At 37.7% G+C, this 15585-nt stretch overlaps 1 protein-coding gene across 11 annotated transcripts in view; it reads left to right on the top strand.

Moving 5' to 3' along the window:
• Window positions 1-31: 31 nt before the first annotated feature.
• The window catches only part of TFG (trafficking from ER to golgi regulator), a 33479-nt gene continuing 17925 nt past the window's right edge, over window positions 32-15585 (top strand). For 3 of the 11 annotated variants that reach the window (XM_081797825.1, XM_081797822.1, XM_081797812.1), the window contains exons 1-4: window positions 33-265; window positions 4089-4315; window positions 7087-7170; window positions 14197-14343. In XM_081797825.1, the coding sequence (XP_081653951.1) occupies window positions 4132-4315; window positions 7087-7170; window positions 14197-14343 (415 nt within the window). In that variant the 5' untranslated portion in view covers window positions 33-265; window positions 4089-4131. Of the gene's footprint in view, window positions 266-2028; window positions 2099-3526; window positions 3613-4088; window positions 4316-7086; window positions 7171-14196; window positions 14344-15585 lie in introns of all 11 variants that reach the window. The other 8 variants (XM_006729573.2, XM_006729571.3, XM_081797805.1 and 5 more) reach the window with 7 other exon arrangements.

Genomic DNA, 15585 nt, shown 5'->3' with positions numbered 1-15585 from the left:
AGGGCAGATTTTTTTTTTTTTCTCTTGTTCCCGCCCCTCTTCTTCCCCCACCTGCCACGTACTGGGCCCGAGATCTCGCTAGGCTTGGTGGGTCGGTGCGATTGGCCGGGGCCCGCGCGAGCCTGCTAGCGAGGTGCGGCGGCGCCGGCGGAGGGCACCGGAGTGGGCCGTGAGCGCAGCCACCCCACGACGCCGGCGTCGGCCTCGCACCGGTCAGGTCAGCGGAGATCCGCGGGGAGGCGGCCGCGGCAGCCTCGGCAAGCCGGTATGGCGGCTGGGGACGGGGGCGCGGCCGCTCTCTCGACAAGGCGGGCCGGCAGACGAGGAAGCGCTGGGAGGGCCTCGTTCGAACCGGCGGATACCGGGCGGGGGGCCGTGGGAAGGGACAGGGGCCCGGGAGGGCTGTCGAGGGGGGAAGGGAAGCTGTGGAGGGGGAGGGGAGGGGATGGGAGTCCCGCAGACCACGGTGGCAGGGAGGCGGGCCTCGGGGGTCTCTTGGGGTTGTTTGGCCCAGCAAGTGCTCTCGCTCCCGAGTCTGCCTGGCTCCATGGGGTTGGACTGCCAGATGGAGAGGAGAGGAGAGGTGCTTTGTGAGGCCTGGGGTGGTCGAGCACTTAGCCCCCAGAGGGGCTTGGAAGGTTAGAAGGTTGAAGAAAAGCGCCTATGGAAATAAGTTTATTGGGGTCACCTAAGAGGAACCTTGTTCCTTAGCTCTGTCAGGGCTTAAGCGCCGTCTGGAGGCCCAACCCAGTTTTATAGTGATGATGATAGCGAACTTTGTTTACTATTAACTGTACTAAGTATTTTAGATGCATAAGATCATTTACTCATCACGAACATCCTTTAAGTTTAGATACTCTTAGTTTGCATGTGATGAAAGTGAGGCCTGGAGAGGTACTTGCCTAAGGTCACAGGGCTGGTAGTGGGAATCTTCCATCTTACTGGTCAGGCAGGATTTGTGACTCCTTTGATTCTTTGGAATAATCAAGGGTTGATTTTGCTTGAATTTCTTAAAATTGCTACACTGTGGAGGTGCCTAAGCAGGCCCCTCTGAATTCGTGCCAGACTTTACCCACAGGGTTAGTGGAACTGGAGGTTTGGCCATAGAACCTAGATTCTGGTTCCGGAGACAGGCTTTTTATGTGCCTCTGGGCATGTCACTTTATTCTTTAGTGCTTAAAACAGTGTTCCTGTTGGAGGGTTTGGTAAGTTAGTGGCTGTGTCATTTCTGGACTTCAGAGGGAGTCGGGTATGGACAAGATGGGAGAAGAAAATGCTGTAAGGATTTCCCCAGCAGTCCTGGCAACTAGTAGTTCATACCAGTCTCTACCTGGTGACTGGAGTTAGAGAAAAAGGGGACCTGAATTCTGTTACATAAGAAAATGTGGGAATGGGATTTCTCCAGGAAAGGAAAATTTTGTGGTGTCCTTAGTTTTGTGATGATTGCATGCATGTCTTGAGGAGATGTCTGCACAAACTGGGGACAGCCTTCTGAAAGAAGCCCTGGTTTCTGGCCACAGGGAGTTTACAGTGCGTGGGAAACACCAAGGAATAAGTGAATTTGCAGGCAAATGTGGCAGATTCAAAGTAAAAAACAGACTAATGTTTTCAGATCCATTGGAACTGAGCAGTGAACAATCCTCCCACAATCAAAAGAACGTACTATTCATTACATCTGATGTTGGAAATTTCTATTAGGAGTATGTTTGTTGTGGGGGATCACTTTTGGCTACATAAAAAAGGTACAGTGTGAAGGTCTGTCTTAGGAACTGACCCTAACAGTACAGCTTTCTTCTCCCAATCCCTTATCAGAACTTTATTATTTCTCGTTCATGTTTTGTTCAGGGAACAAAAACAAGTCTTAAATACCTACTATATGCCAGGCACTATTCTAGGTGCTTTTAAGAGTAGATAATAACATCTTGCTGAAGCTAAGCCGTGGTCCTTAACTATGTTATTGCTGGTTTACACATCCTGTGGGTAGGAGGAATAACATATTGATTTACTGAAGTTCTTTATTTCTTTCAGACTGGAAGGTAAACAAAGTGGAATCTTTACCATTTTGTTGAAGTGATTATACTTCAGAGCTTGGCGCATAGTAGGTATTAAGTAAATGTTTCCTGAATGAAGAGGGTAGTTTGGCTAACAGGTGAAGAGGTTTTATGGAGGTTTCAGTTAATCACAGTGTTCATGAGAAGTCCATTGTGAGCATTGGCAGATAAAAAACTATTCTATTTTACATTAAGACAAGCTTAACATCCCTATGTAGGAACACAATCCACTTTGTTCTGAACTGACCTTAGAGTGTTAGATACAGTATTTAATGCCCCATTTTAAAATATATTATTAATATAAGCTCTGAAATACAAGTATTAAAAAAAAGGAAGAGTAGAAAGAAGCAAGGGGAAGGACAAATCGTGGAGGGTATTTAATATTAGGCTAAAGGGAGCTTGAATTTCATCCTGCTGAAAAAGGGAAAATCTGAGGATATAGGCCTTCAAGTCTGACTTGGATCCTCACTAAATGGCAGAATTTTAAAAAATCTGTTACAACAACTGGGAAGTTTATTTCCAAGCTATCAGTATGTGATTTGTGGGTCAGTGCATCATGGAAAAAGAGTATACTTTTCTAAGATGAAAGAAAGAAAAATACTATTAATATTTAAAGAGATTACTATTGTAATCTCTTCAGAATATGGCAAGGAGGACTAGAGACATTCATTTAAGGAAAGTTAGAAGGACATAAATATGGAATCTAATCATACACACCCACTAAGGTTTGGGGAGGGGTGAGTTACAGAATATTAAGAGACAGTAGTGCACAGTCTTATTAGAAAGCTCCGGAGGATGTTACTCATTTGCCTTTTCTCCTTAAGTTCCCCAAATAGGAAAACTAGAGAAAATATTAGTGAAGTCTTTTTTACTTTAGAGAGAAAAATTTGAGACTAAAATATAGTGTTCACACATGCTTTTCAGGGTTGTCATTTAGTTATAGGCTAATAGAGTGGAAGCCAGTATTTATTTGTCCTTCATGTAACAAAATTGAATGACTACCATGTGCTGGGTACTGTTCTAGACTCAGGAATACAATGAACAAAACCATTTACTTCTTTATTTTTTAGTAGGAAAGGCAATACAAAATTAATAAATTCTTAATGTCTGGTAGTGATAAGTGCTTTGAAGAAAATAGAAGCAGGGTAAGAAAGTGAAAGAGGATCCATTTTAGTTTAGGTGGTCAGGACAAACCTCTGAGAGGTAAACATTTGATCAGAGATCTGAATCATATGGGAGTTGTGAAAAAGGCTCATAACAAAGGGAACAGCAAGTGCAAAGCCTTGAGTTGGGAAGGGTAACTTAAAGTATGGGTGCAGCAGTGTAACCAGGGATAAAAGTAGAAAATGAGGTTAAATACTTGGCTAGGGGCCAGAGGCCAGATCCTGACCTTGTAGTTCTGTCCTTTATTAAAAGTGAGCTGTGAATCTATTGGGAGATTTTAAGCAGAGTGACGTTCGATTTTATTTTAACAGAATAACTCTGATGTTGAGAATGGATTAAAAGTAGGCAAAGGTAAAAAAGCAGGCAAACCAATTGGGAGTCTTTTGCAGTAATGCAGGCGAGAAATGATAGTGGCTTGGATCAAGTTGGTAGAGGTAAAGGTACTGAAGGGATTGGAATATAGAGATTTTAAAAGTAGTGGCAGCTAGATTTTTGGCTATTTGATGGACTTTTTTTTTAAAATCATGAACAGCTAGAAGGAAGAAATTGTCACTGAGATAGAGAAGACTACAGGAGAAACAGATTTTGGGGGGAAGATCAGGAGTTTGTTTTTGGACATCTTAAATTAGAAATCTAAACGGTAATGTCAGATAAGCGGTTAGGTATGTGGGTAAAATAATAATAGACAAAAACAACAAAACTTGTTTTTTTAGGCACATTATAAAGTTATCTCTGGACCATTTTAACCTGGTAATGTTCAAACGGTGACTCTATTTTGAAGGGCAGAATTTCTTAGATTCTAATAGTAGTGTTGCCTTTCAACTTTTAAGATAAGTGTTTATAGCTGTTTAATCATCAAAACGATTTTATCAGTCTTTCCGTAGAGTTGTATGTACACAACATCCTGGAGTCCACCATGAATGGACAGTTGGACCTAAGTGGGAAGCTAATCATCAAAGCTCAACTTGGGGAGGATATTCGACGAATTCCAATTCATAATGAAGATATTACTTATGATGAATTAGTGCTAATGATGCAGCGAGTTTTCAGAGGAAAACTCCTGAGTAATGATGAAGTTACAATAAAGTATAAAGATGAAGGTAAGATTGTTTCTAAAATTAGTCATTAGAAGTCTAGGTATTATATGTGGGTTTTTTTTCCTATCTTCTTTTGAACTATCTCAAAAATTTTGTTCCCTTCTGTAGTAATTGAGTACCCATTTAACTTAATTGGATGTTCATGTAGTTAATTATAATTCTTTTATAAGTTAAAGAGCTAAGTGATTTATTATTAGAAACGGGGTTTTAAGTGATAGAACTTTCATATATATTTTTACAAGCATTTTTTTTTTTTTTGCCCATGCAATTCTGGTTTTCTTTTTGCTTTTAAAACCAGACTTTCACTCATCAGTAGGTATTGAATGAAAAAGATTTTCATGGCCCACTAAGTGTGGGAAAGCTGGTTGAAACAGAAATGTGTTTCTTTACTGCAGGAATTTTCAGAACATGTAATATGCTGACTGACGTACGTTGTCAGTTTATAGTATGCAATGTCCCTAGACTCATCTTACCACAAAACCATTTTTATGGTAATGGATTTTACATGACAAATGTTGCATGAAACACACAGCAGAATTTTAATAGTAGATTATCTTTATTTCATTTTCTTTAAACCTGTCTTCTTTATAAACACCTTTACTGAAATTGTGCTTTAGGTGGTTACTAGTTTCTTTCTTACCACTGAATTTATTTTCAGTCTCTTTCACCTTGATCTCAATACTTGGCACTGCTACCCGTACCATCTTGTTAAAAATACTCTTATCCCTTAACATCTTTGCCCCTGCTGTCCTAGTTTTCTTATCACTTATAGCTGCTTCTCTGTGTCTCTGTGTGCTGGCTTAAATACCAGCTGTGGATAATAGAAATGTTAAAATTTCAGTGGTTTAACACTCAAGGAATCATTTAGAGACCCAGGTTGCCAGAAGCTCTCTAGTGTTCAACACATGGCTTATAAGCTCACCTTGAGCATTAACATCCAGCAGGCAGATGGAGGAAGACAGAGTGTAGAGGATTACATGGGGGATTGTAGTCTCTCGGCCTTGAGGTAATGTATATCATTTCTGCTCACATCACATTGGCCAGACTCTAGTCACATGGCTCTGCTGAGAGGTCAGTGGCTTTGGGTATGTCCCTGGTTGGCCCACTTTCCAACAACCTACACTGTGGAAGGAGAGTATAAATCACTGAGGATCAGCTAAACTGGCCATTTAGCTACAGGTGTAATTCTTTCTTTTTTATAAAGTATGATCTAACACTACCCAAAACTCATTTTTAGAGTTACCTGTTTTAAAGGACAGGAAAGGAGAGCAGTTTCTTCCTGTTCTTTTCCCTAGTATAATCTCATCTACTTAAAATACATTGGCTTTCACTTCTGACTTCCAAATGTGTGTCTTAATTTACCTCAAACTTGGTATAACTTAAACTGACCTCATTATTTATCTGGCTTTCTCTTAACTCCCTTATTTTTATTTAGGGCAAAGGTTGGCAAACTTTAAAAGATCAGATAATATCTTAGCATTGTGGGTCATTGAAGGCCTCTATTTTGTCTTTTTCTTTAAAACCTTTTAAAAAATGTAAAAACCATGCTTGGTTCACAGTCCTGTAAGCAGGGATTTTGACCATTCGTCTCAGTTTATGGACCCCTTGCTTAGGGTGTTCTCATTGTTGAAAGTTTGTCCTCCACATCCAGTTACCACATTGAATTTCTTTTTCATGGTGTTTCTAAGTGTTTTGAATTGTACAGATTTGTGTTCCATAGACTGTTGGGTACTAGGGTGGAGGACTGGCTTAGGTAAAGTTTTTGCTATATATATTCTATTTCTGTTTTAAAATTCAGAAAATAAAAAAGGTAGTTAGAGAAGGTTTTCTTTTACATATATACTGTATTAAAAATATGTTTAGAATCCCTGAAGTTGAACATTAGATATGTTCTAAGAAGTGGGTCTGGTTATAAAGATCTAAAAACAATGATAAAATTCTCAGTTATGGCTTTTGTTGCCACCTTTGTTCAACATAAATCTGTCTAATCAGTGTTAAAATTGGTGTAGTAGAGCAGCCTGGGAGCAGCCTCCCCAGGACAGAACTGTCATCCTCACGCCCTGAACCCACCTGTGTCTGTGAAGATACCTGGCAGAGGCCCCTGATCAACTCCTTGCATGTGGCTGCTTTTCTGTTCTTGTTCTCTCTAGAGAACATTTTTTCCCCTAGCCCTTTGAAAGCTTTTGAAACAGGCAGGTGATTATAATATTCTTTAACCTTGATCTAGGAGATTACAGAATCTTGTGTATATGAATATTTTTTCTAAGAGTTAATAGTTTTCATCTTAGTATCAAAGTGGTCAGTAATCCTTTTAGTTACTGTTATAATAGCTTCTCCTCCCTTTGTATCACTGGTGTTCTACTGTACTTAGGATTAAAATTTGAATCTTGAGAATCTGTACTTCTTTAACTTTTGATAAATATATTTAAATTTTTTGGAATGGAAAGATTTTAGTCTAAACCAGTAATTTGTTATATTGCTACCATGAATATCCTGGTGACTTGTAAAAGATCACTTAATACAGCAATCTTAGTTATGTTTTGGCTCTTCTTATGAGGATATGATAAATAACCTTGATATAAAAATGATAAGCAAAATTGATATAGTATTCTTTTGAACAAATACATCTTTCCTAGATCCTTTAATGTTTGCTTAAAGTTTTTATGGGAGATTCTAATTATGCTCTGTGATCTACATTTAGATTTTAATTTAATGTATATCCTGGTTTGCTACTGACACACAAATCTGAAACTTCTTTTTTTTTTAAATTCCAGATGGAGATCTTATAACAATTTTTGATAGTTCTGACCTTTCTTTTGCAATTCAGTGTAGTAGAATACTGAAACTGACGTTATTTGGTAAGTGGTAAACCTTCTAATAAATTTATTATATTGTCCATTGTATTTTTGTTGAAGACTTTTTAGCTTTTCTCCTTTTATTTTTATTTTTTTAAAGATTTTATTTGTTTGAGAGAGAGAGCACGAGTGGTGGGGAGGGGCAGAGGGAGAGGGAGAAGCAGACTCCCCTATGAGCAGGGAGCCCAATGTGGGGCACTATCTCTGGACTCCAGGATCATGACCTGAGCTGAAGGCAGATGCTTAACTGGCTGAGCCACCCAGGCACCCAGCTTTACTCCTTTTAAAGACTCAGAATTAAGTGATAACTTTTTTAGCTATATCTGAAATTCTGAATTATTAGGCCTAATTATATATATATATATATTTTTTTTTTTTTGAAGATTAATAGGAAGTAGGCATGTTTAAATTCTCCATCTGCTCAGTACCTTATGTAGCAATGGATGCCACTTATAGAAGTATTTCCAGGATTGAAAACAATTACAGGTTTAAAACTACCTTTATTAAGTTTTAGTTTTATTAAGTTTATTTATTAAATTCTTAGTATATATAATCATCTTCTATAACATGTTTTTACTTCTCAGGGCTTAACATATAGGCCTCAGACTGTACACATTATTTTTTGAGGAGTACTTAAAAGATTAAATTAGAAGTAGATTTGATAAAAAAATGAATGTAAGATTAATTATAATCTTTAGATTTTGTTTTCTATTGACATTAACAAATTTGTGAGGTGTAACTCTTAAGGGATAAAATAGAAATGATTACAGAGTTAAAGTGGTAGTATGATTATGTAAAAAATAAAATCTGGGCTTTTTTTCTGGATGTTTTGTTTAGCATTTTTAAAAAGTTACATGGCACTGAACCTTACAGTTCCATGAAACATGATGTTGGCCAGTTGGTTTAATTTGTATTTATTTCATGTCCATCTAGGAAGGATGAATGTGAATCAGATTTTAAAATGCTAATAACAAAAACTGCTTAAAATTTTTTTAGATAAAAGGTATCATTTTACAATATTGAATCTGAGATACTTAACCACTATTGCCCTGAAAGTTTGATAAACTGAAAACCTTCCTTCCAGAAATACTGAGGACAAGCTAGATCAACTATTACAAATGTGTTTTTTGATATATATACCTGAACTTGCTCAGGAGAGTAAGAGAAATGTCCAGGGACCAAAAGATAGGTGAAATTAAAAACCAGGACTAGAAGGACCAAGGGCTGAGACTTGGTATACTTTTGGTGGTGATGGTCAAGGTTTTATTCTGCATAATCTTAAGGACTAATGATTTGGTGTTTACATGGTAGAGACCTTGGGTCCTAGACCCTCAGTGAACTATACTCTAAAAAAGAATATTATAAAAGAAAAATACCTCTTCATTGATACAGGAAAAGTCAAGGAATTGATACAGGAAACTCTTGTACCCTGGGGCTGTTGGGTTGTGAAGGCTTCTTTAAGGATTTATAACTGTGGCCCCTAGGTGGGCTGGGTTTAAGTTTAAACTATCTGCATAGTTAGGGAACTTGCAAGCCCAGATACTACCATAAAAAAAAATAGTAAGAAACAGAGGCAGAAATCTCTTAGAAGGAGTGTGTTCTCAATCCAGGTCACAGGCTTCTCCTAGACAGAATCCTGTTGGTAAACTTAGAGTTCAAGTAAGACATGTGAAACAGTCCATGTAAGCAAGAAACAATGGCTACAACTAGTAGTAGGAGGAGACTTTTTTTTTTTATTAAAGATTTTATTTATTTATTCATGAGAGACAGAGAGGCAGAGGGAGAAGCAGGCTCCCAAGGAGCAGGGAGCCCGATGCGGGACTCGATCCCAGGACCCTGAGATCATGACCTGAGCCAAAGGCAGACGCTTAACCATCTGAGCCACCCAGGCGCCCTAGGAGGAGACTTCTAAGAACTTTAGTTAATAGAAGTATTCATCTATAAAATATGCACTAAAAGTTATTAGATGTAAAAGAAGAAAAAAGAGGGGCGCCTGGGTGGCTCAGTTGGTTAAGCAACTGCCTTCGGCTCAGGTCATGATCCCGGAGTCCCGGGATCAAGTCCCGCATCGGGCTCCCTGCTCAGCAGGGAGTCTGCTTCTCCCTCTGACCCTCCTCCCTCTCATGCTCTCTGTCTCTCATTCTCTCTCTTGCAAATAAATAAAATCTTAAAAAAAAAATTAAAAAAGAAAAAAGAAATGTAAGAACAAGGCACTATGAAAAAAGAATAAACATTTTAAGAATAAATCAAGGTAACTTTTGGAAATGAAAAATATAATCATTAAAATTAAATACAAAGTGGAATGGTAGAACAACAGATTAGTCACAGTTGAAGAGAGAATTAGTGAACTGGAAGGTAAGCTAAAGAAATTACAGAATCAAGCACAAAAACAGAGATGAAGCATATGAGATAGAATTTGAGAATGAGAAAGTCCAGCCTATTTCCATTAAGACTTTAAAGAAGGAGATAATGGCTAAAGAAATTTTCAGAATTACATAAAAGAAATAAGCTATCAGATTCAGAAGGCACAGTGAGTCCTGAGCAGGATAAGTAAAAATAAAACTCCACTGGACATGCTGTCACGAAACTGGGAAATATGTAAGGCAAAGAGATCTTAAAAAGTAGCCTGAGAGAATAAGAATGATCACCTACAAAGCAATTAGGGTAGACTTCTTCATAGTAATAATAGAAGCTAGAGACAGGAAAGTAACATTTTCAGAGTGTTCAGAAAAAAAATAACTGGGAAAGTACCTTTCTGAATTCTGCTAAGCTTGAGGAATAAGGGGAGATAAAAACATTCTCCAGGCACCTGGGTGGCTCAGTTGGTTAAGTATCTGACTCTTGATTTTGGGTCAGGTCATGATCTCAGGGTCATGAGATCAGCCCCTCATTGGGCTCTGTGCTGGGCATGGAGCCTGCTTAAGATTCTCTCTCTCCCTCTCCCCTGGTCCCCACCCCTCGTGTGCTCGCTCTCAAAATAATAAAAATAAATAAAAATTAAAAAAAATTTTCAAATAAAGACTGAGAATTTACCACTCATGGGCCCTGTTAAAAGAATTTTTTAAAAATAGTTCTTCAGGGGCCTGGGTGGCTCAGTTGGTTAAGCGACTGCCTTCGGCTCAGGTCATGATCCTGGAGTCCCTGGATCGAGTCCCGCATCGGGCTCCCTGCTCGGCAGGGAGTCTGCTTTGCCCTCTGACCCTATCCCCTCTCATGTGTTCTCTCTCATTCTCTCTCTCTCTCAAATAAATAAATAAAATCTTTAAAAAAAAAAAAATAGTTCTTCAAACAAGAAGGAAATTGAGTCCAGAAGAATGGTGAAACATGCAAGAGATTGTGAGCAAATAAACTTGTTAACATGTACATTTAAATGAGCACTGACGTGAAAAAAAAATAATAGCTTTAGGAATATAAAAACAAGATGGGACAAAAATGCTGATTATATGCAAGACAGGAGGGGATGATAGGAATTAAAATATTTTAAAAACTTGTATTGTTTGGGAAGAGCATACTAATTAACTTTAGATTTTAAAAAATTGAAGTATACATGTCTGAAATATAAGAGTGATTTGAAAAAGACTAGAAATAACCACTAGAGGGAAAAGGAGGAAACAGAGTACCTACGTGGTTCACTAGATGATGAGGAAAAGAAGCAGAGAGAAAGCTTGATAAGTAGAAAGCACAAAATACTAACTACAATACACATAAATGGACAAAATGTACATGTTAAAAGATAGCCTCTACCTGGAGTTAAACAAAATCTAGTTACACGCTGATTATAACTGGGTGATGGGCATTAAAGAGGGCATGTGCTTTTATGAGCAGTGGGTGGGATACACAGTTGTTGAATTACTGAACACTACATCTGAAACTAATGATGCACTATATGTTGGCTAATTGAATTTAAATAAAAAAAAAGAGACATAGTAAAATATTATGCAAAGTTTGAAACTAGAGGGCTAAAAAATATACTAGACAAACCCAAAGCTAGCTGGTAATACTAATAGAATGGACTCTTAAGTGAAAAATTCATTAATAATAGTCACTTCATAATGATAAAAAGTATAATTCACTGGGAATATGTAATCTGAACACTAACGCAACATAGCCTTAGATTTTTCCCTAAGGAAAAATAAATTCACAATCATGGGAGAGCTTTTAATACTCTTAGAAACTGGTAGATCAAGCAGGTTCCAAATTAGTAGGGTTAGAGAAAATTTGAACAAATCAAATACTGGCTTGGTCTTACGCATCTGGCAATCAGGAAGGAGTATAGTTTTTTTAAGTACATATGGGCATTTATAAAAGTTGACCATATAGGGGCGCCTGGGTGGCTCAGTCGTTAAGCGTCTGCCTTCGGCTCAGGTCATGATCTCAGGGTCCTGGGATCGAGCCCCACATCGGGCTCCCTGCTCTGTGGGAGGCCTGCTTCTCCCTCTCCCACTCCCCCTGCTTGTGTTCCCTCTCTCACTGTATCTCTCCCTGTCAAATAAATAAAAATCTTTAAAAAAAAAAAAAAGTTGACCATATAGTAGTTTTTCCAACAAATTTCTTTTTTTTTTTAAAGATTTTATTTATTCATTTGAGACACAGGGATACGGAGAGAGAGAGAGCATGAGCAGGGGGGAGACAGAGGGAGAGGGAGAAGCAGGCTCCCTGCTGAGCAGAAAGCCCGATGCGGGGCTCGATCCCAGGACTCTGGAGTCATGACCTGAGCCGAAGGCAGACGCCTAGCCATCTGAGCCACCCAGGCGCCCCTCCAACAAATTTCAATAAATATCAGAGAAGAGATACCCTAGAAGTTATATTCTCTGGCCTCATTAGAAACCACTGGACAAAAATAACATGTATTATGGACTTCTTAAGATAAAAATACACTTTTAAGTAACAAGTCAAAGAAGAATTATAATGGGAATTAGAAGTAATTAGTTAGGACTTTTATATAACAAAATTTTTAGAGTGTGCAAAGGTAAACTTGAAGGGATTATTTGTAGCATTCAATACAAGAAGGACAAATAACTTAGAAGGAAAAAATAATAAAGAGCAGAAGTGAGCTAGAAGTCAGGGAATTGATAGGATCAACAATTTTGAGAAGATACAAAGTAGCAACCTCTATTTAAAGATTAAAGTTAAGAAAGAAGGCACTAAATAAGCAGTGTGAGGGATAAAAAGGGACATACCACAAATACATTGCAGTGACGCAGAATGAACACCATGAACAATGGGATGTCTCAGGAAAAGTATTAGAAAGGATTTTTCATAGACTTGGGTTTATGTTAGATGATTTTTGGATAAAGTTCAAGGAAGTGGGACTTGCCCTAGATTGGATGCTGTTGGGAGGTGGGGTTGGTCCTATGATTGAGTTATCTTACTAAGTCTTATGCAGAAGGTGGAGGAATTAATTGAGGCTAAAGCTTCAATTGGTAAAACAGCAGTAGTCACTCATTTTAGCCAGGGATGTTGGTCATTTTTGTGGTTTGGTCATTGTTCTTGTTTTGTCTGTGTTCTCACATGATTATGCAGTGGCTCTGTTTTTGTCTTCCTCTGTCACACAGAGTGATCTTCTTTGATTGTTGGTGTTCTTTGAAGTTGTTCATATTGACCAAGAGAACACCACAGCTTACTTGTGAGTGCCAGCCAGGCCAGCTTCCGGCAGCACTAAGGCCTGTCTTACAGGACTAGGCCAGTTCCTGCTTGTCAGGAGCTGCTTTTCTCCTTTTTAGATATTAGAGAAAACCCATTAGTACCCTAAAAAGTGAATAATTAATTGATGTAGGTAGGAGATTGTATTGAACTTCCTCATAACTATATAGGGAGTGTATAAAATAGGGTCGTCTTCACAAAACTTATATCGATGGTTTGATGTTTGCAACTTACCTAATAAAAAAATCCCTGAGCCTTTATTTTCAAATGGATTTCCTTTTTTAATTTGTTGCCTTGGGAATTTGTGTATATGTGTACCAGCAATGCATAAAGCCTTTTAGTTGAGTTTAATTTTTGGACTCCTGTCTTGAAGCTTGCACTCAGAGCCTTGCTGTACTTTTTTTTTTTTTAAATTTATTTATTCATTTGAGAGAGTGAGAATGAGAGAGAGTACATGAGAGGGGGCAGGGTCAGAGGGAGAAGCAGGCTCCTCGCCGAGCAGGGAGCCCGATGCGGGACTCGATCCCGGGACTCCAGGATCATGACCTGAGCCGAAGGCAGTTGCTTAACCAACTGAGCCACCCAGGCGCCCTTTTTTTTTTTTTTTTTAAGTAACCTTAGTGGTGATAGCCTTTGTTGCTGGATGAAGGATTTCTTTTATTTTTTTCCTTTTTTAATTTTTAAGTCAGCTGAAAGTCATTTCCACAAAATATTTAAATGAGGTAATGTTAACCTTCATTTAAAAAAAACCCAATGATTATTGAATAATCTCTGACTTTTTGTGGTTAATATACTGCTTTTGGAAGTAACTACTTTGAAGGACAGTGGTGATTTGGATTCATGAATTCTGCATTTTTTTTTTAATAGGTTACTTTTTAGGTCAGTTATTTTAGGTGGCTGTTTTTTTCTTTTTTTAGGTCAAAAGTAGGCCAGAGGGATAACAGACCTGTCATGTTGCATGTTTTAACACATACGTATAGAATAAGGTGTTTAGGTATTTATAATATTACTTCAAGATCATAAAAGAATAGTGTGGTGAAAAAATGAGCTTTTGAAGGTACATAATTTCTGTTAAAAATACGTTAAAACCTTAGTTTACTGTAGTTTATCCTAATAAAACTTTTTTTTAACCATTATGATCATGGGTCATAGATGTGCATCAACCAAGACTGAGGAATATATATTTTTTCCAAAAAATAAATTATTAGTAATAAAGAATCTTTCCTTAAAAAGAGTTATCATTTAAATGACATCATTAGGTATCTTGTTTGATTTTGTTTCACTTTTTAAAGAAATTACATTTGTTTTTCCTTATTGCTGTTACTGTGTTGATATATTATTTAAGAACATTGCCTAATTTTAAGCAAATTAATGCTTTTATTCCAGTTAATGGCCAACCAAGACCCCTTGAATCGAGTCAAGTGAAATATCTCCGTCGAGAGCTAATAGAACTGCGAAATAAAGTGAATCGCTTGTTGGATAGTTTGGAACCACCTGGAGAACCAGGACCTTCCACCAGTATTCCTGAAAATGGTAGACTGTGAATCCATTTTATTCTGCTTTATTTTTCTTACGTCTTTTTAACAAAATTTATTAAGTTACTATTTTAATTCCAATATAGTTTACAGTATTGTATTAGTGTCTGGTGTACAATATACTGATTCAGCAATTCCATATATCACCCAGTGCTCCTGAGACAAGTACACTCCTTAATCTCCATCACCTGTTTAACCCACCTCCCCTTTGGTAACCATCAGTTCTCTATAGTTAAGAATCTTTGTCTTTTTTTTTTCTTTGCTCATTTGTGTTCTTTCTTAAATTCCACATATGAGTGAAATTGTATGGTATTGTCTTTCTTTGACTTTTTTTGCCTAGCATTATACTCTCTATATACTCATACCTTTTTGCAGATTTTTTTTTTTTTAACTTTTTAAGTAGGAGTAGGTTGGCACCCCTCTTGTTACCTTTTCTTATTCTTGCCTCTCTGCTAGTATTCAAACCTGCCGTCCTTTAGGATTACCAGGAGATTTTATTTTACCAATTGCTGGATCTCATTATAGACCTATTAGAAGGCAGGGCTCGGGAATCCTGTTTTTAAAGTTCTCTGGTTGATTCTTTACAACTAGTCTTAAACCCCTGGATTTATGAATAGCTCAGTTTTCAAACCTCTTTGACTCTTTTGGACCCTTTTCATTGTAATAATTAATGCACCTTAGGAATTGCAATTATTTCATGAGTTTTATGTGGCATATGAAGTAGTTTTAAATAAAGTAAGGTTACTACATTCAAATGGTATATTGTTAAGTTTATCTTAAACAAATTTTTAATCATATGCAAAGAGAAACTTATTTTTTTTTCCATTTTATAGGTGACATGTACTGTTTATATTAAAGCAAGGTTTATTGACAAATTTGGAACTGACGTAAAGTTTTTGGACCAAATATATTTAACAGTGTAGACTGAGGTTTATGTATTAGGGCTTGAAAGTAGAGTTTAAAAAAACTGCTTTCTTCAACTTTTTTTTTTTTTTAAGATTTTATTTGTCAGAGAGAGTGTACACACAAGCAGGGGGAGGGGCAGGCAGAGGGAGAAGCAGGCTCCCCATGGAGCAAGGCACCCGATACGGGACTCGATCCCAGGATGCTGGGATCATGACCTGAGCTGAAGGCAGATGCTTAACTGACAGGCGTCCCAAGCTCTCTTCAATTTTTAATATTCTTAGATGCTGCACTTAAAAAAACTTATGTGTTTTTTTTTTTACAATTTTTGTGTTTG

The sequence above is a fragment of the Leptonychotes weddellii genome, chromosome 1 (assembly GCF_054177405.1).
Source record: "Leptonychotes weddellii isolate Sample4059 chromosome 1, ASM5417740v2, whole genome shotgun sequence".
Lineage (NCBI taxonomy): Eukaryota > Metazoa > Chordata > Mammalia > Carnivora > Phocidae > Leptonychotes > Leptonychotes weddellii.
The sequence above is the reverse complement of the archived record's forward strand: the minus strand, read 5'-3'. Positions and strand labels throughout refer to the sequence as shown.